At 35.8% G+C, this 25,702-nt stretch overlaps 1 protein-coding gene across 1 annotated transcript in view; it reads right to left on the reverse strand.

Moving 5' to 3' along the window:
- Positions 1–552: 552 nt before the first annotated feature.
- Positions 553–25,702, reverse strand: part of LOC112046789 (probable cationic amino acid transporter) — a 123,085-nt gene continuing 97,935 nt past the window's right edge. The window contains exons 10-18 of the mRNA XM_024083584.2: positions 19,958–20,112; positions 18,337–18,401; positions 18,122–18,222; positions 16,668–16,811; positions 14,430–14,601; positions 12,143–12,270; positions 11,050–11,245; positions 10,264–10,359; positions 553–9,634 (exon numbers count right to left, since the gene is read on the reverse strand). Coding sequence (XP_023939352.2) covers positions 9,544–9,634; positions 10,264–10,359; positions 11,050–11,245; positions 12,143–12,270; positions 14,430–14,601; positions 16,668–16,811; positions 18,122–18,222; positions 18,337–18,401; positions 19,958–20,112 — 1,148 coding nt within the window. The 3' untranslated portion in view covers positions 553–9,543. The remainder of the gene's footprint in view (positions 9,635–10,263; positions 10,360–11,049; positions 11,246–12,142; positions 12,271–14,429; positions 14,602–16,667; positions 16,812–18,121; positions 18,223–18,336; positions 18,402–19,957; positions 20,113–25,702) is intronic.

The raw sequence follows: 25,702 nt of genomic DNA on the forward strand, positions 1-25,702 counted from the left end.
AATTATAGATAAATTAAAAATGTCGTTAAACGTTGTAGCAAACTTTTTAAAGTAATGATTTCATTAATAAAGTAGAGTTATCAAGATTTTTTAAATATAAGTAAAGTAGGCCTAGGCCGGGGATAGGCATTTCCCCTGCCCAGTACGCTTTCTAATTTTTGCCGCCAATTTGTTATTCTTTGTTACCAGATGCCCTAGTTTGCAGTAATATTAATTAATTACATTTATTATTTTGGATAATATTTTGGTACTGCACAGAAGAACTTCAAGACACGTTTTTTCAATGTTTAAGGAATGTTTTTCATTATTTATTACTGTAAGATATTTTTGGGTCAATTTTGTCGTCCCCTAAAATATGCCGCCCTAGACTCTAGCCTGCTTAGCCTGCTGGTGAATCCGCCACTGGCCCAATGCACGCTAGTTCATAAAATCTAAAAAAAATATATCGATTATAGTAGAGTCGATAATTGTAAAGGGACGGTTCGATTAGTAAAGTTATATCAATCAGAAAGTAATATTTAGACGAAAGAAAGGTATGTAATAAAACACAGATTCCTTTAATAAACATTTAATTAACTTACAGTTAAGTACGTCGTTTATATATATTACCATAAAGATTGTTCCGAATAACAACAGCTGTCTAACCTTATACAAAAAAATAACATATCTTTGGTCCAAAACATTTTGGCATTATAACTATGGGACACAGCATATTATTACGAGACCCATTATTATACCATTATTATAATAATAGTTTCAAAGCTAATTTCGCGATACTATAGATCGAATAATATAATACTAATAAGAATTTTTACTAAAATAGGTATACATTTAATATTTTAGTAAAAATTCTTATGTGAGTGTTTAATGCAATATCAGTAGATTCATCTGTGCTTAGGTAGATACAGAATAAGCAGCAAGTTTCTACTATCCATCAAGCTCATTCCATTTAAGACTGCATCATAACCAATCAAATAGGTACCTAACTAAAAAGTTAACGAGAGTATGGAAACAGTACCTACTCGTAGTAGGTATGAGTATATTCAGGCAGTGGGTAGAAACACCTAAAATTAAATAATACTCGGAGCTAGCTATAGCTTGGAAACTTCGTCCGTAACACTCCCGATGGTTCGCACGGGCCGGAGGGCGTGTAGCGAGGAATGAAAAACCCACGATTGCTGCACCTCCCTTCTTTGCACGCACGATTTCACACCCGCGCAGTCTTCCCCCAATCGCCCGCATATCATGGGAGTGTCCTCAACGAACTTGCCAGACCATAGTATGCTACACACACTATGACTATAGTATGCTACACACACTATGACTATAGTATGCTACACATACTATGACTATAGTATGCTACACACACTATGACTATAGTATGCTACACATACTATAGTCTTGTATATACACGAAAAATACAAGTTCAACAACTGTTTTATTAGCATCAGATACATACACATACCTACAGATGGAAAAGCCGATGGACGTTAGACTTAAGCTACTGTTCCACATGCTCATTTCAAGGACGAAAGTATGCAGTACTATTGAGCAGTTGCATCTTATTAACATTGCTAATAATGAGCATGCTTATTTCGAGTCGTTAGCCTTTTCAAACATAGTTTATACTTTTCTAAAATAGTTTTAAGGTATCTTTAAGTACGAAATCCTCAGTAAACGAGTCTAACTCGTTATTAGCCGGGATTTAGCTTTTAAAATTATTGACATCGTAAGCATCCTTCACACCTTATAAACAAAGAGTTGGCATTAAGTAACAACAGATGATTTTTAATAAACTTTGCACTTAATGGCCTAACATTTGTTTGTCGCATAATGTTACTGTAAGGGGATAATATTTTATATCGAAATTTTAAAAGTAAGTAAATATATTCAAATGAGCCATTCAGGCCATTCATATTATTTAAGAAAACAATAATATTATGTTTATTTATTAAAGGAAAATACCACGTACGAATGATCAATCAATATCATTTAAATTAAAATTTTGTTTGTAGTTTTCATCCTTGTCATTATTTAAATGATAATTTATATTTTGTCGTCATACAATGTCATAATTTAAATATAAAATATAAAAAATACACCCCAAAAAAACAATTTTACAGAAGTCGCTTCAAATTCAATAATTACCCTGTTTTTGTACGTTTTGACATTATTAAAAATGCCGATTAGACGTAATTTATTTCGCATTTAATTTAACGATTCTACGTCCAACGCCGACGTTTGCACCTACTGTGCCTACTCATACTTTATTTTTGCCAACTCTTTGATCCCCTCTAAAAGCTGCAGTGATTCGGAACAATGGAACAGCGATACAGTTACACATCAGCTCAAAGGCTGCATGGGAATAAATAGCAAGAACAGTTACTTTCTAACACGTAGGATTATATTACCTTAAATTATAGAAGATATTTTTCTGTAACATTAAAAAACTTCTGAGTATTGTACTTATTATTATAATCGTAATTAGTAGTTAGTTTTAACGATAATGACCGTGGCCGACAGTTTGGGGACGTAACACCACTACCTCGTCCGTTTCGGACAAGTGGTGTGGTTGTGGGTTGTAACACCACTACCTCATCCACTCCGGACAAGTGGTGTGGTTGTGGGTTGTAACACCACTACCTCTTCCACTTCGGACAATTGGGTGTGGTTGTGGGATGTAATACCACTACCCCCTCCTCTCCGGACAAGTGGTGTGTTTGTGAAGGTAGTGAGATCATAATCTCGAACGGGTTGCGGGAACTATTTTTCCGATAGCTTTCCTCATTAACTAACTATCTTGGCAAGCGTACGATCTACATGACTGAGCTATGTACATATCTCTCAGCTTTCTTATATTAAATATTAAATTTTGTATACAAGAACATTAAACGAGTTTATCAAAGGAGGTAAATAAAATACACATAGCCGAATTAATTAAGGTAAACTCCAGGTGGTTTTGACAATAAGGGACGGTGTAAACAAAACAATTTTACTCGCGTAGGCATACAAAGGAAGTTGGGACTCTCCGTTTTTTATATAAAAGATTAAATATTATTTTTTTAATGTTACAGAATAGTCTCCTTAACAATTAAATACTATAATGTAGGCCACGGAGGATCGATATACTTGTATCTATCTACATCATGATAAAAATAAACATAATAATTTAACCTATTAACTTAAATTACGATACTTTGGTTACCGTTTAATAATAATACTAAAATTTCTTAAAAATCTAATTCTGATAATTTACCTGATAACAAAATAAAAATGAAAACTATTATGTGCCTGCCAAATGAATTATGGTATATTATTATGTTTACAATTTTGTGATAAAATATTGTATTACGTATAAACTTTTTCTTGAAAATCCTAAACAATACCAGTTTTGCCAGAATGATATATAAATCAGAAATTTTTTTGACTAGAGTAACCTGGTACATAGCTAACAATCCGTGGCCATAGTGTGAAATGACACCCGATAGCAATGATGTTACAAGATAAAAGAGGTAGATAGGTTACATAAATCACATTCGATACTCGCATTTACAACTGGCACGCAAAAAATATCTCAGCGGCGTTGTCAACGGTGAGATGACAGTGCGGCGACTGAGCTCAGGTTTGCTAATTAGCATAGTTTTAACGAGCCACTTGCGGCCCGCGTATAACCTAATCTACCTCTTTTTTCTTCTAACATCATTGCCTGAAAGGTATAATTTCTTACATATACTTACATTTTATCACCTACATAATACATAAGTAACAACAGGTATAAAATTATAAATTTTTACTGCAACACGTTCTAAAAGCCACTTATTTACAAGAAGAAAATAAAAACAATAGAATTAAATTTTCAAAGTGTAAAATGTTTGATAGTCAAAGGTACCTAAGATTGGATCTGAGGTACACATAATTTTAAAATTAACAAGTCGCATACAAATTCTTCCTGCAATGCAAAGAGCTAATAAGTACACTAGTCAATACGTGGCTTTGAACGTAAGAAAGTGTAAACTAACTCTCCTTTCACACAGCAGTCCAATATCCCGTTTTCTGCAGGATCCCGTTTGTGGGCGCGTGTGTTTATAAGCTAGCTAGGATCCTGCAAAATACCGATCCGGCCGAATTGTGCCATTCGGTTTGATTACTAGACACTGGATCCGTAGTCCATTAAAAAGCTGGATCCCGTTTAATAACACGTACTATATTTTAATAGCAGTGTTCACACGGATTCCTGCATGCGACACCTGCTAACCGGTGTAGGAATTGGTAGTTTTTTACTGGATCCTGCAAAAATTAACTGCTATGAGTATAAAGCGTCTAGTTTTTCAGGATACAGTAAAAGGTTGGTCTTGCAATTTATACTGTAGTGTGAAAGGGGTGTTAATGTTTGTATAAATTTAAAATAGTTCGTAAACACGTAAGTGTGACAGTGTGTGTTACACGCTACATCTCATATATGAATCTCGTAAATATGATATCAGTTTAACCCTAGTATATGTTGTTCTATTACCGGAAGAGGGCTTGCCATTGAACATAGCAGTAGGTAAGTTGATAGCAGAACTATCTACTATTAACAATACAATATTATTACAAATTTGCAATAAAACGTGCTTGTAACGAAGAACGTCAACACAGCAGCAACGTCTTGTACAATTATTCAGAGATATAGAGCAGGGCCCCGCTGCCATATGTGCAAAGTGTGCAATGCATACGGGCGCCATCCAAAAAAAAAACAAAAATAATCAATACATTGAAATATTATAGAATATCAATCTCTTTCGAGCAAAAAAAAAAATTAAAATTAGTTAAGAAATGACGGAGTTATGAGGTAACAAACATTAAAAAAACATACGCGTCGAAATGAGATGAGAATGAGATGAACCTCCTCCTTTTTTTTAAGTCGGTTAAAAAAGAGAATTCAAAATGCCTTAAGGGGCGCCAAAATCATTTTTCGCACACACGCGCCAGTACGGGGGACCTAATAATAAGGGAGACATAGGTACCTATATCATTCAAAGAGGGAGAGATGTAGCATTTGAGATGCTTCGGTTTTACTCACCAAAGCACCTTGTTTGTTCACCTACTATAATATTCATTAACCAAATCATCTTCCGAAATCAGAACGACTATTTATTATCAAACTCAAGAAACACAGAGTCTCAGGATAAATCGGGACACTTATCTGTGACTCCTACGTATATCCGATGTAGCATGTACCATCTAAATTAAATTAAAAAGAAAACGCAACTTGAGAATGAAACTCCATTAAATATTTAAATAAACATCGAAATTTCATGTAGACATCAATGATACACAGCATGACAACTATAACGTCTAGACATGTAATTTAAATTGTACACGTTTGAGTAACGTAGGCATAATGGAATTCAGCAAATTATTTGGTTCACTCGCTATTGATATTCGAAATCTAGCTACCTACCTATATTCTTTGGTGATCATTAGAATGAGAATAGATTATTTTCTCTCGTCTCAGATCATATCTTAATTTTATTGTGCCTTTACTGTGTTTACCGTCCAATGTACCTATATATATTAACTATACATGAGCATACACGTGAATAAATACAAAAAAATGTGATGTGATTGTTTAAATACTTTTACTAACGTGAATTTTTTCTATACAAAACAGGTGAAAAAAATTGATAGCACGATTTACAATTTGAAATTATTTTTAATCTACTAAGTGTCAAAACACAAAATTGTTTGTAGGTATGACTTTCCGTTAGGGCACTCACTACTGTAGGGTAACTACAATCAAAGTCAGACCAGTACAAAGTTGAGTTGAATAAGAAAATAATATAAATACAAATCTTTAGGTAAATTGACCCGATCAGAAACTTAGAACATACATACATAGACATAGGCTACTGTACAAGGCATGGCCATGATTAAATCGGTGACTTTAATTTTTGTGTACTATAGTACTTTAGGTATTACGTATTTTTATACATTCCTACATTACTAAAACGTGCCATAGATAATTACATAATTGCAGATTATTAATTATTGTGCTGGTTGTTCGTGTATGAGTACAATTTTACTTATATCTCCTTAGTTCGAAAAACTTGTCTTTGTCACACGCGCACACGTGAATAAGTGCACAAATTTCTACTTTGTCCCCTAGTCTGGAAAATTATTTGAATTTCAAACGTTTAACTTTTTCAGAGGCAAAGTTGTGTGCACGGCTGTTTTGGAATCTTCATTACACTGAAGGCATTGTTTTTAAGTTTTAGATCCCTGTGCTTGTTAACTATTAAATACTTGTCAAGCACAGGGATAGTAAACGCTTTTGCGACACACGATAAACTTGCAGCCGTGCAATCCATGCATTACTAACTTAATAAACTAAGTTTTATTAACTCGTGTGTTTTTAAATAATAATCTGCACTTATGTGGTTCGGGTAAATGCATGACATTTATTATTATCAATAACATATTACATGCTTACATCAATGTAACATTTCACATTTAATATGATTATACTTTAATCTATCGGCTAACATAATATTTTTCGGATTTATTTTACGGATTATTCAAGTTCGCGACCAGAGGTCTTGTTTTTTAAATATTTTATCAGATACTCTTGTTTTCTTTCATCATTAGTAATTTCGTAGTTATAACCTGTGGAATTTCGGTTCAGAAATTCCTCAGTGCATAAAGAAGAAGTCTTCGAACAGTGCGTGTTGCCAGTGATGAGCTACGGATCCGAGACTTCGCTAACTATGGGCCTTATTAGAAGCAAAGGCAAGCCACACAGCGGGTGATGGAGCGAGCTATGCTTGGGGTTACTCTGCGTGATCGAATCAGAAATGAGGAGATCCGCAGACGAAGTCGATAGTCGAAGACGATAAGTCCCTGATACAGCTCAGCGCGTCGCGAAGCTGAAGTGGCAATGGGCAGGCAACATAGTTCGAAGAGCCGATGGACGTTGGGGTCCCAAGGTGCTGGAATGGCGACCCCGCACCGAAAAGCCCAGTGTGGATGCTGGCGGCTTGAGACCGTTTTGTGTGGAAGTCCATGCAAGAGGCCTACGTCCAGCAGTGGACGTCCATCGGCTGATAATGATGAATGATGATGATAATGTACCTGTACCTACTTCTATCAAGACGAAGTATTTAAAAATTTTCAAATGAAATTTTATGTTTAAGTATATTAAGTTTTAACCAGTCCCATATTATATCTTAACATTCCAACAGCTGTAAACCTATTTCTAATTTTAAGGCCTTCACCCATTTCATTGTTCCAAAAATTTTCATTTTATTTATGTTGATGGGAGCAATATCCCTTGTTTGTAATGAAATATGTCATTGTTTTATAAAAACGTTACGTTAAATAGCTTTTTTTTAAAAGTTTTAAGATATATAACAACAACTCTTACTCTAGTCATAACCATACGGTTCATACGTAATCAAAAATTTCTTATTGGGGTATTGTCCCTACTAAAATATATATGGTTACGTTTAATTTATATATAATACGAAGGTTTATATAGTACACTACAAGGGTCATTATAAGACTGCCTATTCATATTTACCTATCAAAAATTAAAATGGCTCAAAGTTATATAATGAAAATTTCATGTTACTATATATAAATAAAAAATACTGAAATCTGCTTTTGTCATAACCTTTTTTTATTCTTTATATAATATATAAACTAATTGCGCGTTGAGCCTTTATACAAGTGCATTAAAATCAGTCAGTAGTATAGAAATAGGTACTACAGTGGCGTAATATGTTTTTTTATAGATTGAAACGAAGCGATTCTTTTTTGTCATGAGAGTTTTGACAGATTTTTGTTTTTTTTTTATTTTTTTTTTGTTCCTTTTTTTACGTTACATTGGCCTGATTGGTGGTATTCTGAATATTATTCTATTTTTTGCCATAGCTTTTTACAAATAAGTCCCGCTTCGAAACAGTTTATGTCGCTTGTTAGTAGCGTTAGATTAGGGCTAAGAATAGTTCATTACATAAAATATCACATTTATAATGATTGTGTAACTTTGGTTATACAAAAATCTCGAAACTAAATCAAATAAGAGCATTTAAAAGTAAATTAATACTTTCTCAAATATATTTTCCATTATTTGTTAAAGAAAATCCTAGTTTTAGAACTTTAAATTCAATATAGTTTTGGATTTGAGCACGGCAAAATTATCACCAATGTAAGTAACTTAGTAAATTGAAATAATCTAGTTGAACTTTTTGTATTTTAGTTATTTTATGTAGGAAATATTATAAGAAAGATTTAAAAATAGACGTTTTCAACGTTAAAAATAAAAATGCCATGCAAATGTGCATGACATGGTGGTATGTAAAAATTCATCTGATATGTTTCTGGAGTTAGATTTTGGATTTATTACACAAAAGATTATATTTTTAAATAAAATATCTTTTTTTAGGTTCTTTTAAAAAATTTATAAGGATAACAATCGTAGAAGAGATTCAGTAATAATTATTTTTTGTAAATTCGGAATTCACATTATTGTGAAAGTGATATCCACGTCACTACAGTAAATACAATATAATAATATGTTTTCTTTAAGAATTAGTAAATACTTCAGTGTATAAATAAAGTTTGAATGTGTATATAAATAAAAATGATACAAGTACTTTCATTTATTTAAAGAATACTCCTGAATATCATAAAGCAATACCGTTATTTCTGAAAAATATTTGGAGGATATAATATCTGTTGTAGTTTGTAGGTATTTAGGCAGTTATCGAATTTTACATTATCATATAAAATTAATTTTTTTTTTGTTAACTACGACGGCAAAAATCAGAGAAGAGTTTGCAAGAAACCGACAAGAGCTGTCATGAAATCTAGCAGAGTCGACAAGAGATCGAGAAGACTTATTGAAGGTGCAGTTACGTTACTATTTCAATGTCTAATAAGGAAACCAGTCATACAAAATTTGATGTGAGATTTATATGCAATGTGCCAATCTGAACATTTTTGAAAATAATTAGTAAGCTCATATTTAATAATTTTATAGTTATCAAAGTAAAGTAATGAAATGAGTAGTAATTATATTGCGAAAGAATATCTTTTTTTACATATGATAATTCAGATATCCTCTCGCACCCTTTATATAAATATAAGATCAAGTCGTCGATTACCGTATCGCTTTGCTTACTTAGTTATATTAATGAGAAATACATAAGTAAAAAAAAAATAATGGCAAATGATAAGATAGACGGAACGTGTTTCGAGACAAACATATCGCTTACATATCAAATCTCATCATAAAATAAATCTTAAAATAAAAAATATTTTAATTTTATGCCATCAAAATTTGCTAATACAAAACTTTCATTCAGGTAAATTATTATTATTCCGTTCCACCTAATCTTAACTGTGGACACTAAAATTATAAAAGTTAACAATCGTTTTTTTATAAAATAACAAAACTCAATAATTACTAACTTATCTGTGTGCGTATATTCTTTTGATAGTAAATTAAGTAACTACCAAACAAAACATAAGTCCGAGGTTGTCGTGGCGCGTCGGAGAGTCTTAGTCCCAGTTGTCATAGGTGACGTCCGGATCAGCCCAGGGCGGTCGCGGGTATGTGTGGTACGAAACGCTGCTGGTACGCTCGTCGTATCTAAACAAAATTCAATATTATGTACCAGTAGATAAGGCGACGAATTTCGGACGAACATATAACATACGTTCGTAATTCCTCATAAGAAGACTCAGAGCCACACAGCGGACGATGGAACGATCTATGCTAGGAGTATCTTTGCGTGATCGTATCAGAAATGAGGAGATCCGCTGAAGAACCAAAGTCACCGACATAGCTCGACGTTTCGCGAAGCTGAAGTGGCAATGGGCGGGACACCTAGTTCGAAGAGCCGATGGATGTTGTCCCAAGATGCTGGAATGGCGACTCCGCACTGTAAAGCGCAGTGTTAGTCGACCCCCCACCAAGTGTACTGACGACATCAAGCGAGTCGCAGGTATTCGCTGGATGCAGGCGGCTCAGGATCGTGATGTTTGGAAGTCCTTACAAAAGGCCCATGTCCTGCAGTGGACGTCCATCGACTGATATGACGATGATGCTGATGAGATATGGTGAAAGTTTTACTTTGGTTGTAATGTTAAGTTGTGGCGCATTTATGTATGAAACAGACAGGACGTCAGCAAAGCAGAAATATCATCATCATCATCATCTTGCAAGAGACCTATGTCCATTGCTGGACTACTTTCAGTCAGTCGGTCAGAAATGCTCACCTGGTTTCCATTTGCATGACTCCAGCGCTGCGGCTGGAGGAGGATTGCACTGGTTCCAAATTAGTCTCATGCCATGTTAGCACGGTGTCCTTAAACCTGTTAAGATTTGATAATTTTGTTTAGCTGAACAACATGTTTAATAATTGATAGTAAAATATTTATAGATTTTTTTAAATAACCATTTTATTGGTGGAACTGTGTCAATATTTAAAAATATTTTTATTAACATAATTATATTTTTTTTCCTAAAAATGTTGACCCAAAAAACAAATCATGGACACACTGAACGCTCAGCTGTTTCGGTTACGGTATACGAATTCACACAGCTGACACGATGAGCGGGGTCATTCACCCCTGCCCCAATCCGCGCTTTGTGTATTAATACGAATAGAGTGACCATGATTTGCTTTTTTAGTTTAACATAATAAAAAGTAATTATGGTAATAATACAGAATAGAATATTATTTTGGGTTTAAAGGCGGAGGTCCTGGGTTCGATCTCCGGCTGTGCCAATTGAGGTTTTCCTAATTGGTCCAGGTCTGGCTGGTGGGAGGCTTAGGCCGTGGTTAGTTACCACCCTAACGACAAAGACGTACCGCCAAGCGATTTAGCGTTCCGCTACGATGTCGTGTACAAACCACACATAAAAGGGGTGTGGATTTTCATCATCCTCCTAACAAGTTAGTCCGCTTCCATCTTGAATTGCATTATCACTTACCAATCAGGTGAGATTGTAGTCAAAGTCTAACTTGTAAAGAAAAAAAAAAGTTATTAATATTGACTTACAGGTCACTGTTGCCGTAAAGTCCATTGCCATCGCCTTCGAAAATATTGCGGTCTCCGATATTCATGGGCTGAGACGGTGGAGGAATAGTGGTGCGATTCAAAGGGTTGGGTGGCGGGGGAGTAGGCGCGCGCTCTGCCGTTGCGTTCTTTTCCAAAGTCGAATTCTTTATACCGTACTTGAAATACAGGAACAGTCCTGCAACGAAATGTGCAATGAAAAAAATCCTGACCGCCATCTATCTATATATATAAAAATGAATTGCTGTTCGTTAGTCTTGCTAAAAATCGAGAACGGCTGAACGGATTTATCTCATCTTGGTCTTGAAATGTTCGTGGAGGTATAGGGAAGGTTTAAAAGGTGAGAAAAATTAGAATAATAGCTGGGAAAACCATAAAATCAACCCTTTTCTATTTCCCATAAAAACGGTTGAGTTTTAAGTAGGGGTAGGAGTAGGGTAGGGGTAGAATAGAGGTAGGGTAGGGGTAAGGGTAGGGGAAGGGTAGGGGTAGTTTAGGGGTAGAGTAATATAGAGTAAGGATAGGAAAGAAGTGCACATAAGTCAAAGCGAAGCTTGACCGGGTCCGCTAGTACTTAATAAATACGTATACAAGACACTTAGCGCTTGTAGCCGGAATCATGTTGTACATACGAGTAAAAGCTGTATGTACATTGTACATGATGTTACTTCCAAAATGTACAAATGACCCATAACTAAGTATACGGCATCTAGTTTACGCTGCGCCGTAAGTAGTAATTAGCAAGTAATTACAAGTTAGTAGCTTATTTTTTTTTTGTATTTATGAAAAAATCAATACACTATTTATGTTGTTAAAAAGGTCTCCCGCATACACACAATATTGTCAATAAAGTTAAATAAGGTTGCCTGTTGTCTTACCTCCAAAATATTACTTACTGTAATTACCGCGATTTGAGTTACACCACGTAAATCGAATTGCGAGAGTTTAGTTGTAACAATGTGTTTGTGGGTGTGCGGCTAACCTAAGTGTTATATAAAAATGTCGCAATTAAAAAAAAAAAACAATTCGCAAAATACTTAACAATACGCAAACGATAGAAAACTCGTTGTATTACCAAATATCATCCACACGGTAAAACGCAATAGAGTCATAATCGACAGGTTCAGAATCAGGTAGATGTTAGCGAGAATAGCGACTCCGGGTACGAAGGGCAGGCAAGGCGTAGCGTAAATCAGGTGAGCTCTGGAATAGAATAACTTTTGTGACCATCGATATATTACTAAGTACTAGATACTTGATAAGCCGTAATAGCCCAGTGGATATTACCTCTGTCTTCGATTCCGGAGAGTGTTGGTTCGAATCCGGTCAAATACATGCACCTCCAACTGTTCAGTTGTGTTTCATTTTAAGAAATTAAATATCACGTGTCTCAAACGGTAAAGGAAAACATCGTGAGGAAACCTGCATACTAGAGAATTCTGCCAATCTGCATTAGGCCAGCGTGGTGGACTATTGGCCTAACTCCTCTTATTCTGAGAGGAGACTCGAACTCAGTAGTGAGCCGAATATGGGTTGATAATGATGATGATGATGACTTGATAAGCGCTTCAAAAACAGCACCACTAAATAATCACTAATTGACTTGTGTCTCATGAGACATGCCCATGGTTTCATGAGGCAGTTTATTATAAAAACGAAATATTTGAACTACGAATAAACATAAATGCACAAATAACAAAGATATCCGTAATTTTGATTGATCGCCCATACAAATCTAACGATCAGCGAATTAATGACGTCATCAATTCGTGCCAATTTGTATGGGGCGTTCTTCAGGAATCCGTGGCAGTGCCGCAAATCTGACCCTTTAAATCCCTGTAACTTCGAAAGTAATGATCGTAGATATCCTGTTACTTTTAGAAAATTGCTCTGCTAATAGCATACTCCTAATTTACATACTATTTAAAAAAACTGTCATCTCATAAAGTTATCCATAGGTTTTATCCTATGGATAACTTTATGAGATGACAGTTTATGAAAAAAAATCTCGTATACAATTCCATGTCTATGTAGGTAAATGATGTCACTTTGTACTAGGTTTTTGTTACACACAATCTTGTAAAATTATTATATCAATGCTTGTAACTTATAGTTTCACGAGCTGAATAATAATGTACCTTATTTGCTTTAATTACTTAAGAGGTTCCGTTCTCGTAGTCTACAAGTCACCATTTCCCTAGTGCACTTACGTTAATTTATAATTAGTGCCTATACTTAAACAATGCTCGATGTGTGCACTAACAAACAAATTAAAACCGGCGAAGTGCGTGTCGGGCCACGTGCTATGTAGGGTTCCGTAGATTAAATTGAAACTTTAAGCCCTTATTTAATGCACAAACGTACCGATAACGATACCTCACATGTAGGGAAGGAACTCCAAAAACATTAAGTTTTAACAGACTCTGAGTTGTCTTACTGACAACTTTATCTTTTTAATTAAAAACGGAATTAGTATACAATTTTCAATTTCCAATTAGGTTTTGATGGTGGTCAACGACGCAAAGTGACTAATTGACGTTCCCCATGACCAAAAAACTTGCCTATATTTAACGGTATTGCCATACAACGTGGCAATACTGTCAATCTTCACGAATTGACATCGATTCTGAGGAATTCTACGACGCCCAAGTCTTTAGATGTACATAATTGAAGTCTAGTACCTATAGCGTGGTAGACGAAGACCTAAACCATATTATTCTGAGCGGAGACTCGGGCTCAACAGTGAGCCGAAAATGGGTTGCTAATAATGATGATGATGATGAATACATACTATGGGTTAGACAAGAAAAAAAATCATCCTCATTTTACATGTCGGGGAAGGAACCCTAATGATGTATATTTTTAATATAATTTTCACCAATATCAAGATCAATAAAAGGTATTTTTTCAAGATTTTGTTTTACGACTTTGTTTACTTTTAGTGTAGGTACACACTCATGCTTATTCACAGAATGAAAATTTCATGAAAATTAAAAAGCATCAATCTGGAACTATATTCTTTCAAACAAAAAGAAAACATTTTTTAAAATTGAATAATAATAAATAGCGAACTTATGATGTAATAAACATTTAAAAAAACATACGCGAATTGAGAGTCTCCTCCCTTTTTTGAAGTCGTTTATAAAAAAATTATTTAATGTTGCAACAGAGACGTACTATGCCACTTTAATTTCATTAATTAATTTGTTGTTACGTTATTCATTATCATCATGTCAGCCGATGGACACACACACATGTCACACACACACACACACACATGGATGTTTCACAGCTGCGCGCTGAGTGACTTACTTAATTATTAATTATACCTATGTTATATTAATAAGGGCGATTGTAATTACCGGTTCTGTGGTTTCCGCGAGATGGCCAGAAGGGTGATGAAGATGCCCAACAACAGTATGATCATGAGTCCAGCCGTGAAACTTGATTCGCTAGGGGTTCCGTAGGCAGCCAACACGTCAAAGAAGAACACCAATACATAGAAGATACCAACAGCCTTGATGACGAACACGCCTGTAAAAAACATATATTAAGGTATCTGTTGAATGAAGTGCGGTGGCTAGAGATAAAGGCTAGAAGTCTGTCAGTTTCAACGATTTTATATTATTAGATATGTTAATGCTTACAAAATCACCGCAAAATGTGATCCAAGGGGAATTGGCCATACCCGGCCCAGGCCTACCTTAACCACCCGCCAATTTACTCAACTCAACTCAACTTTTAATATCTAAAACAATCTTGATAATGCTACTTTAATAATGAAATCATTACTTTATTAAAAAAAGTTTTCTACAACTTTTTACGACATTTTTAAATCATCTTTAATTTGTCCACAACGGCTAAGATCGTTGACGTTCGTTTTCTTGTTTGAAGTTGATAGAACGAGAATATAAGCATATACAAGACAATATTTAGGTATTATTTGTTAAAATAACTTTCTTGTTTACCATGCGTCTGAATGAAATTAAAATAATTTAGATTATTTATTGAAAACTTGGAAACTTGAATTGATACTTTATTCTACTTCAGGAGCGCTATTCTGTAACGATATTTTTGTAACTCGCAAGTGCGAGTTTCGAATTCACCTCTATCTCTCTCTGTTTAACACGATACTTTAGAATGAGAAAGATAGCGGTGAAATCGAAACTCGCACATGCGAGTTATACAAAACATTGTTAGAGAATTATAGCAGTGTTGAACTTTGTAGTTTGTTTAAAATCAACCTTTGCATACAATAAATATTTTATTATCAAAATGCGAGTTTATACCTAATGTATTAACATAATAGTTTAGAACTACTACATTTTACTCAAAATTGTTCGTATGAGTAAAATCCCGCAAACTTGTTTGTTGAAAAGTTTTACTAAGCTTTAATGTGTACTATCTACTAGTATACGAAGGTCGTAGTTCATAACGTATTCTCTATGTACGTACATTACATAGATAATTCGTGAAGGTAAGTACCTACGTATGTTTTTTTTTATTCTCAACAAGTTAGACCTTGACTACAATCTCACCTGATGCTAAGTTATGATGCAATCTAAAATGGAAGTAACTTGGTAGGAGTAGGATGAAAATCGACATCCCCTTTCGGTTTCTACACGACATCGTACCGCTACATCGCTTGGCTGTATGTCTTTGCCGTTAGGGTGGTAACTAGCCAAGGCTAAAGCTTTCCACCAGCCAGACTTGGCCCAATTAAGAAAACCTCAATAGGTCTAGCCGGGGATCGAACCCAGGACCTCGCGTATTGTAAATCCACCGCGCACACCACTGCGCCACGGAGGTCGTCAAATGTACATATGTGATGTACGGTTATAGACGATATATTATCTTTCTTAGTATTTTAGCAACTTAGTTATTTTTTTTATTGACGCGTTGTTTAATGATTACCTATTTCACTAGTGGGTGTAGTTAGCCTTGCGAGGCCCCTGATGGGTAATTTTAACTTAACTACCTTCAAAGAAACGCTACCGTCCAATTGGTGTGATCACAGACATGAATGAAAATTGCGGAAACTATCAATAATTTTCTTCTTGATAGGTATTATTTTATTTTATTTATTTATTAAGTTTATTTACTAAAATAATAAAATGTAACTAACTTATAAATCACTCTATGTGTAGTGATTATTTACAAATAAACACAACATGAAATAAAGTAGATCAGTAAATAAAAGATGACTTAAATATGTATTATTCATAATATACTCGTAAAGCACTCTGTAAGTTTATATTTCAGACTAAGGCATAAATATTATTTATGATATTATCTTCTTCTATTAAGTTCTTTAAGATATTATGTATTAGTCTTGTCCCGCAACCTTGTTTAAAGACCTTTCTGATGTCCTGATCTATCTGTTGTAATTTGTTTCTCGCATTAGAAATTACACGCGTGTGAGATGTAGGCGTATTAAACGGGATGACGAATCGTATTAGGCGTTAGGAAATGTATGAAAACACGTCTCAAGTTGTAGGGACTGGCGTAAAATGACGTATTATGCGGGAAATCGTTTTAAGCGTTATCGTCTTAAGCGGGTTCTACTGTATATAATAAAGGCTTTTATTATTATAACATACCGGACGCCTCAGTTGCAGGGCCAAGGTCCACCCACGGAAACAGTCCAGGGCACAGGTAGGAGAGAGCGTTGAGTCGACGGTAGATGGAGTCGAAGAAACGAGCACATCGGGAAGGACTCACGCTGCAACCAGTTGGCACGGCTCCTTTATCAATAAGAGCGGTGTACCATCAGTGCGATGCGTTTGCGCATCCGCGTAAAAGTCAGTTTAAACACAAAGCCCCTAATGGATCTTACCAAGATGAAAGTAGCCTATGTTTTAATCAAGGAGTAAATTCTATTTTTATTTTTCTTCTCTTATTCTTCTTTCTTTTCTTCTTATTCTTTCTATTTTCAGTCAAATCCCTTCAGTAGCCGCAAGGAGGAATAAACATACTTACACACACAAACTTTCGCCTTTATAGTAGTGTGACAACACGCCGCGTGGCGAAATTTTGTTGTGTATAAATTGTTGAGACCAAAACGTGTTAGTCACTAAAATTTCCTTTGTCGTTGTTAGTTCTTGGTATTGAAGTTGAAGATTTCTTAGCGAATTTCAAGAATCTGTAACTTTGTATACATTTTCGTTTAACCGAAAATGTTAATTCCACCTTTATAAATATAGTTATTTTAATAGAATACATACAATAGCTTCGATTAGTTTGTTTATTGATTGAAATTTTATAAGAAATTACTTTTTTAATATTTTTTTTATTCAATCATTTGTACGAAAATACTTCAGCGATCGAAAATCAAACCACGGCCGGTTTCGGTGATGAATCCACCCCGTTTACCACGGAGCTATTGGGGCATCATATTTGTGTATGTGAATGGAGTATATCATATCATATTGTGTATTGTAAGATTATTTATTACAGTCAGTTAAATGACAAGTGCAACTTTCACTGAAATGTCATTTTACTAGTAAAATGGCAAGTGAAACTGTCACTGATATGTCATTTTACTAGTAAAATGGCAAGTGCAACTGTCACTGAAATGTCATTTTACTAGTAAAATGGCAAGTGCAACTGTCACTGAAATGCCATTTTACTAGTAAAATGGCAAGTGCAACTGTCACTGAAATGCGATTTTACTAGTAAAATGGCAAGTGCAACTGTCACTGAAATGCCATTTTACTAGTAAAATGGCAAGTGCAACTGTCACTGAAATGCGATTTTACTAGTAAAATGGCAAGTGCAACTGTCACTGAAATGTCATTTTACTAGTAAAATGGCAAGTGCAACTGTCACTGAAATGCCATTTTACTAGTAAAATGGCAAGTGCAACTGTCACTGAAATGCGATTTTACTAGTAAAATGGCAAGTGCAACTGTCACTGAAATGTCATTTTACTAGTAAAATGGCAAGTGCAACTGTCACTGAAATGGCATTTTACTAGTAAAATGGCAAGTGCAACTGTCACTGAAATGTCATTTTATTAACTGGAATTATTAATCTAAGCTAATACCTAACTCACCGTAAAATTCGTTTTCCGTATTGGCGCTGACCAAATAGGTGTCATCACGTCCATAGTCTTCGCTGTCATCACCGGGAAGGGTGTCATCAGAGTCGGGAGAGCTGTGAACATACTGATTCGCTTAGCGGTGCGCGAGCAGTGACTAACATTCCATATTATGACGGCCGGCCTTTCGCCAAAGCACATTCGCAATTCGCACCGCAGTTTCCCTTTACCTGCGGGTGACGCGACGGATCATCACACGTTGGCTAGATGGCATCACATGAGCGGTGCCGAGTCCCTGAAACAATATAGAGATTTTTAAAATACGATCAATTTTTTTTTAAAATTACAAGTTAGCACTTGATTACAATCTCACCAGATGGTAACTGATGATGCAATCTAAGATGGGAGCGGGCTAACTTGTTTTCGGTTTCTACACGACATTGTACCGAAACGCTAAATCGCTTGGCGGTACGTCTTTGCTGGTAGGGTGTTAACTAGCAACGGCCGAAGCCTTGCACCAACCAGACCTGCACTAATTAAGAAAATCTCAATCGGCCCAGCCGGGGATCGAACCCAGGACCTCCGTTTTGTAAATCCACCGCATATACAACTGCTATTGTCATTTGGTAATGGCGGTCTTATTGTCATTTGTGTAAGGCGCTGTCAATTTTAGTTCAGGTTTTAGCCGCGGTACTTCTTTCGTGAGACGGAGTCTAGCAAATAGTAGCTATTGAATTTTGCCTCAAACAGATGTTTCTTGATTACTTTCAAAACATTTTGTTCTTGTGTGTTTAATTCTGACTGAGGTATACAGTGTATATAATCTACAAGGCACGGATTAAGATTAAATCTATTTCCCTCCTCGATCAATGCAACTGAGTGTGCTTTCTCTAAATACGCTTTACATCTAACAGATGCACTGAATATACGCTTAAATCTTATTTACGAATACGACGACTTGGTAATAGTGTGTGCAGTAAGAAGACTTAACCGTTCCCCAACTAATCCCTCTTACGGAGATGGTAAATTCATCGTATACGGTTTTAGAAATGATATATGCCCGTTTGTCGTACGTAATCGAATGATATGCTTTCAGAGCAATTTCCAGATTTCAATCATAAATTCACGTTTAGTTTAAGAGACAGTATTAATGTTATGAAATTCTATTCATCATGATCATTATTATCAACCCATATTCGGCTCACTGCTGAGCTCGAGTCCACCATGGTGGCCTAATGCGGATTGGCAGACTTCACACACGCAGAGAATTAAGAAAATTCTCAGGTTGTTTATGCAGGTTTCCTCACGATGTTTTTCCTTCGCCGTTTGAGACACGTGATATTTAATTTCTTTAATTGTACATAACTGAATAGTTGGAAGTGCATGCTCCCGACCGGATTTGAACCTACACCCTCCGGAATCGAAGGCAGAGGTCATACATATCCACTGGGCTATCAGGGCTTGAAGTTTCAATAAGTTATAATAAACCGAGAGCTTTGATAGCCATGATTATCAGTTTCTCACTTTATGAAGGCTTTCATAAAAGTCAAGTTAGCCCTTGACTACAATCTCACCTGATGGAAAATGATGATGCAATCTAAGATAAAAGCGGCCAACCTTTAGTTAGGAGTTTGATGAAAATCCACACCCTTTCTACAGTTCCACAGTTTCTACACTACAAAGTACCGGAACGCTAAATCGTTTGGCGGTACGTCTTTGCCAGAAGCCGTAGTAGCAGTAGTAACTAGCCTCAGCCGAACATTCCACCAGCCAGACCTGACAGACACCGCGCATACCACTGCGCCACTGTCACTGTCAAAAAGGTGTATCTATGAGGAATATGAAACTTACAGTGATGGTCGAATCTCGTTGGCCGCTAGCTGTGCCTTCGGGGTCCACGGGCGTGCGGAGGTGTTGGGGCAGAAGTTCAACAATAGTGGTCGAATGCGGTTGGTAGCGCAAAATCAGCACACAAGTCGAAACCAGGGTGTAAGCCAACAGGGTGCCTGAGTACAAGAAATGTAAATAATTAATTGATAGAAGGAATATGTAACCAAAATCAAGACAGATATGCTTGGGTTTGGGCCTGCATAGACGATTAACGACTGAAGATAAAATCAAATCAAATCAAAATTCACTTATTTCAAATTGGCTTAGTTTAAGCTCTTTCGAAACGTCAGATAACAATTATTAAACTTAAGATAATGATGATAATAATTATTCGAAAAATTAAAATTAAAGTTACGAGGGTTCCAAACGCGCCTTAGTCCGGGAAGAGCCCACAACAAACTCAGCCAGGTTTATCCTTGTTTAGTTTATCATCATTTAACGATAGGTATATAAGTAGCCTGTCATGTAATACATTTCATTTCCAAGCAATTTCGTCGTTTAAGTCAATCATTAAATATAGATTTATAAAGTGACTAGCAGATACCTCCGACTTCCGCGTAGTGTTGCTAGGTGTCCGGATAAAGCCGGACATTGTTAGCCGGACATCTATTCCATGTCCGGTCTTTTTACGTAAATGTCAGGCATGTACTGTCCGGCTATTAATTTCGGCGACCTAGGAAGCCTACCTCCGCGTGAAATAAGTGTTTCTACAATTTGTTTTTTCAATTAACACCCAAATGCAGTCACTAGTTTTTGCGTGAAAGAGTTCATACATCATTACAATCGGGTTTTGCAAATCTCGCAGGAACCATGGTTTCTTTCGGGCCGACCTATGTATTTATATCCCAAGGGAAACAGAAACTTTTTCGAGATAAAAAAGTTAAAAGTTAATCCATCTCAATTCCGAATTTCAGCTAATTTGGTTCAGTAGTCGCAACGGGAAAGAGTAACAAACATTTCATTACATTTTACCATCAGTTTTTCGTAAATCTCGCAAAAATCATGGAATTTTTCGGGATAAATTAAAAAATGTGTTAATTCAGGGTATTACCTATCTTCGTTTTAGATTTCAGCCAAATCGGTTTATTAGTTACGACGTTTAAGAGTAGCAAACATCCATACAAACTTTTGCGTATATAATATTACTAGCGGTCATCCGCTTGGAATTTATGTTTTAACATACCTACCTATCCCGCGGGAAAGAATTTTTTTCCGGAATGAAAAGTATGTGTTAAATATCTTAAGAGATATCGCGGTTTTAAAATAATTTCGGAACATAATAAATATGAAATAGTAGCGGAAGCCCGCGACTTCATCTGCGTGGAATCCAGCTTTTCACGAATCCCGCGGTGACCACAGCATTTTCTGGGAAAAAAGTAGCCTATGTGCTAATCCAGAAAATAATCTATTTCCATTCCAAATTTCAGTCAAATCGCTTCAGTAGCCGCATCGTAAAGGAGGACCAAACTTACACACACAAATTTTCGCCTTCATAATGTTAGTGTGATACATGAAAATCGCGCATTTATGTTGGAAGTTCGCTTGCCGCCGCCGCTGCCGAGACTTTGTATAAAACTGTAAGCGCAGTATTTTAATTAGAGTGCCATCCAAGCAAATTGATCTAATAAATATGCTTGAATGTTTTATATGAAGAATAGGTCGTTGTTAGTCTGCAGCAATGCTCTAGCCTCGCGAAATTAACATTTAAAATGGAAATATCGCAGTGCAAGACTTTTTCCAGTCATATTATTCTGTTGACAGATTTAACATTGTTTCCGAGAACATTCACTCCGATGGTAATAAAATTGACTGTGATTAGATAAAAATGAATGGTATATTTGATTATACTAGCGGACCCGGTCAAGCTTCGCCTTGACTTATGTGCATTTCTCCCCTACCTACCCTACCCATACCCTACCCTACCTCTACCTTATAACATATACATACTTCCACCCCCATCTTAATTTTAGGGAATTGCTGGAAAGAGACAAAAAGGAGCCTATTACACTCTCCATCCTTTCAACTATCTCCACTTAAAATATCACGTCAATTCGTCGCTCCGTTTTGCCGTGAAAGACGGAAAAACAAACAGACAGACAGACACACACACATTCACATTTATAATACTATGTAATAAGCATAGTTTTATCAAAATCAAGTGTACTTAATTTCGTAAAATGTCAATGTCAGTAGCTGTCTCGGTGACCTATTACGTTATTTAAATTCCCTAATAATGCTTTAAATATAAATAATACGGTAGACCTGCTTAGAACTGCTAAATTTAATTAGGGATAATTGCCTTGATTTTCCGTAAATTCTCTTAAAATATTTTATTTCATCATGCTTAGATTAATGAAGATTACATAATTAGATAAATTGCAAGTAAAAAATTCAAGTAGACATATTATTTCATTGTATTTAACAAAGTAGTTACACCGATTAGAAAGTACCTACATTTTGCTCAAGAAATTATGTTTAATATTCTAGCCGACGCCCAGCGGTTTCACCCGCGTAGTTCCCGTCCCCGTGAGAATACGGGTATAAAAACACAGAACACTATCTGATCTCGTCCGCGTGGTTTTCTGTTTTTCACAAATATCGCGCGTTCAACAAAACAAACAAACTCTTCAGCTTTATAATATTAGCATAGATTTATACTGAAATAAATAAATGTATCCCCTTTACTTGTTACACGTGTTAATGGTTACGAGTATGCCTCGGAGATTGCAGGAGGAGAATACAAAACAGAAATCTCAGCAACAAATCGTTCAATAAATAATCGGCAATCAGCCTCACGCTGGGTGCCTTATTTAATCTCATTGTATTTATTACCGTAGACTTTATTATTAAATCACTAACGTGAGTTCTGGAATTGATTTTAATATTTAACATTCACGACTGGTCTATACTAGTAATAGAAAGTGGGAAGATTGTATTGTTTGTAAACGTTGAATTTTTAAATTGAACGGTGAAGTAAAAACTGAGGAAATCTGCATACCTGTGAATTTTCTAAATTCTCTTAGTATGTGAAGTCTGCCAATTCGCATTAGGACAGCGTGGTGGACTATTAGTCCAACCCCTCTGAGAGGAGACTCGTGTACAACAGTGAGCTGAATATGGGTTATTAATGATGATGAAGCATTTCACCAATATAAAGCTACATTATCACAGTGACGGGGATATTTAACCCCGTTTTCCCACGGGAAAGTACAGTGTTGCTCGACCCCTCACTGGCGGACCTAAAATATCAAACGGGTTACAGTCTAGTCGTTGGATACAGGGTGCTTAAAACCATGTTTGGAAGTTCTTAAGAGAGGCCTATTTCAGGAGAGGACGTCTAGTATTGATGATGATGATCATTCTTACGAAAAAGGGAACTACACTGGTGAAATATCAAACGGGTTACAGTCTAGTCGTTGGATACAGGGTGCTTAAAACCATGTTTGAAAGTTCTTAAGAGAGGACGTCTGGTATTGATGATGATGATCATTCTTACGAAAAAGGGAACTACACTGGTGAAATCGCGGGGTTCTGCTGTTAAATATTAAGATGAATCCTTGGACCTCCATTTACAGGAAGGCTAGGCCTCTCGCCTGATAGAAAGGGAATCTGGAGTTTAGACCTTCAACGGTACCTTTGCGGATTGTGGCTTAGGGTGATTATATATTTTTTTTTAAAGAAAGCTTGCGCTTGACTATTATCACGCCTAATGGATAAAGTAACTTGGAGCGCGCTTGCATAAAAGATGCGTTCTATCATCTTTATGGCAAGAACATTCATTCTTGCTTTGAAGGTGTTCTAATTGTAGGTGTCAGGAAAAACTGACGCCGAAAGGGCATTCCAAACTTTTCCTGGGTTTATCTATGGATGTAAATCGTTTAGTACGTGTTGATAGCAAATCTACCATGAAATAAATATCATTAGCGATGAGGCCGCCAATTGAAAATTAATTTCTCGTTTGTTATCATTTTATTTTTGGTGTAAAATATGTATTTCATTCATTAATTCATATAAACACCCATCATCCTCCATAAAAACCACAATGTGTAAGAGTATCAAAGTTAAATCCAATGAAACAACAAATGAATTACAGGCTCAAATCCAATATAGCATGGCATGATAATTAGCATGAAAATTATACGCTCCAAGAACGGTTCACGATCTTTGCTCATAGAATTAATCGTAAATCCTTGAAGCGCAAACTATGCAACCGCCGCTCATGTTTTAATGCAAGCGTATTAACGACTATCACGTTTCTGTGACTTAAATAGTTTAATAATCTAAGAGCCCGTGAAACCCAGACCTTCGTCATTTTATAAGAACTGAAAGTTTTTTAGCTCATGCTATTACTATAACAAGGTACACAACAAGCAGAATTAAAACCGGGAGTCTCAGCTGAAAAAGCTGAAACCGGTAAGTGGCGCAAGTATTCCTCTCTCAATGATAGATACATATTTATTCCTCTTGCCGTGGATACCCTTGGGTCATCAAGTCGTAGAGCCAAAAAGTTTCTACGAATTATTTCACCGCGGCTTGTTGCCTCGACTGGTGTCAGAAGGACTGGTTAATGTTTTGCTCAAATGATTATTAGCCTAGCTGTCCAGCGATGAAATGCAACCAGCAAATTTGCCACCATTCCACGTGGGCATAATTCGTATAGAATAAGTAAGATTAAGTTTCTTATTGTATTTTTGCTTAAAAAAAAGCTCATTTCGTGAGTTAGATAATCACTAATACGAAAACATGATAGATGATGTACTGACTTATAATTTGAATCGTAAACCGAGATATAGATAAGTCCGAAGATGCTAAATTAAAATATATATTTAAAAGAATAAAGCCTGCATTAAGTGAAGCATATCTGGCTATCGCACGACCTCAGACTAATACCTATTGGAAATGCGGATGTTAGTTTGTTTATTTCTTACTTATACGCGCCTTAATCAACTTAAAAGCACTCTGTGCGGTGGGGCGATCCGCGCTAAGAACGTAATGGTAACCACTCATCGATAAGCCCGCATGCCTGCAGCGCTCCGATATAACTGATCGTGTGTTGATCGTGATCGGCCTGATGTTTAGCACATCGCGAGCAACACACGATTTTACCGGCTGTCAAGCAATTAGCGCTGCAGGCATGTGAGCTTACGTGATCGTCAGTGGCTGATTATTCCTTCTTCCTGAAGAAATTTAAAATAATTAAATTTCCAGATTGACTTATCGATTAATTGACAATAAAGCTAATATTAATTTATGGTATTGAGAGGAAGCCACAAAAATACGTAAAAATAAATTGATGCGTAATTTATTCGAACTGGAAACATAATATATAAGCAATTACCTTCGTTCTTATTTGGTCACGAATCAAGTGAATATTTTTTTGGAATATAATTTGCCTTCTATTTTCGTTGAAGCCATTTAAGCTTATTTGATGAGGCAATTGATTAGGCAATTAGCTTATTAAATGGGAGGCTTACATTCATTTTTTTGTTAGGTTTCAGATATTTCGTTTTCAATAAATCAAAAGATACTGTCCGTTTGATGTGTGGCTTTGGCGTTATGCCAAAAGTCACTAGTAAATCAAATCAAATCAAAATTCATTTATTTCAAATAGGCTTAGTTTACAAGCTCTTTCAAAACGTCAGATAATAATATTAAACGTAAGATAATGGTGATACTAATTATTCGAAAACTTAAAATTAAAGTTAC

Source organism: Bicyclus anynana, chromosome Z, assembly GCF_947172395.1.
Source record: "Bicyclus anynana chromosome Z, ilBicAnyn1.1, whole genome shotgun sequence".
Lineage (NCBI taxonomy): Eukaryota > Metazoa > Arthropoda > Insecta > Lepidoptera > Nymphalidae > Bicyclus > Bicyclus anynana.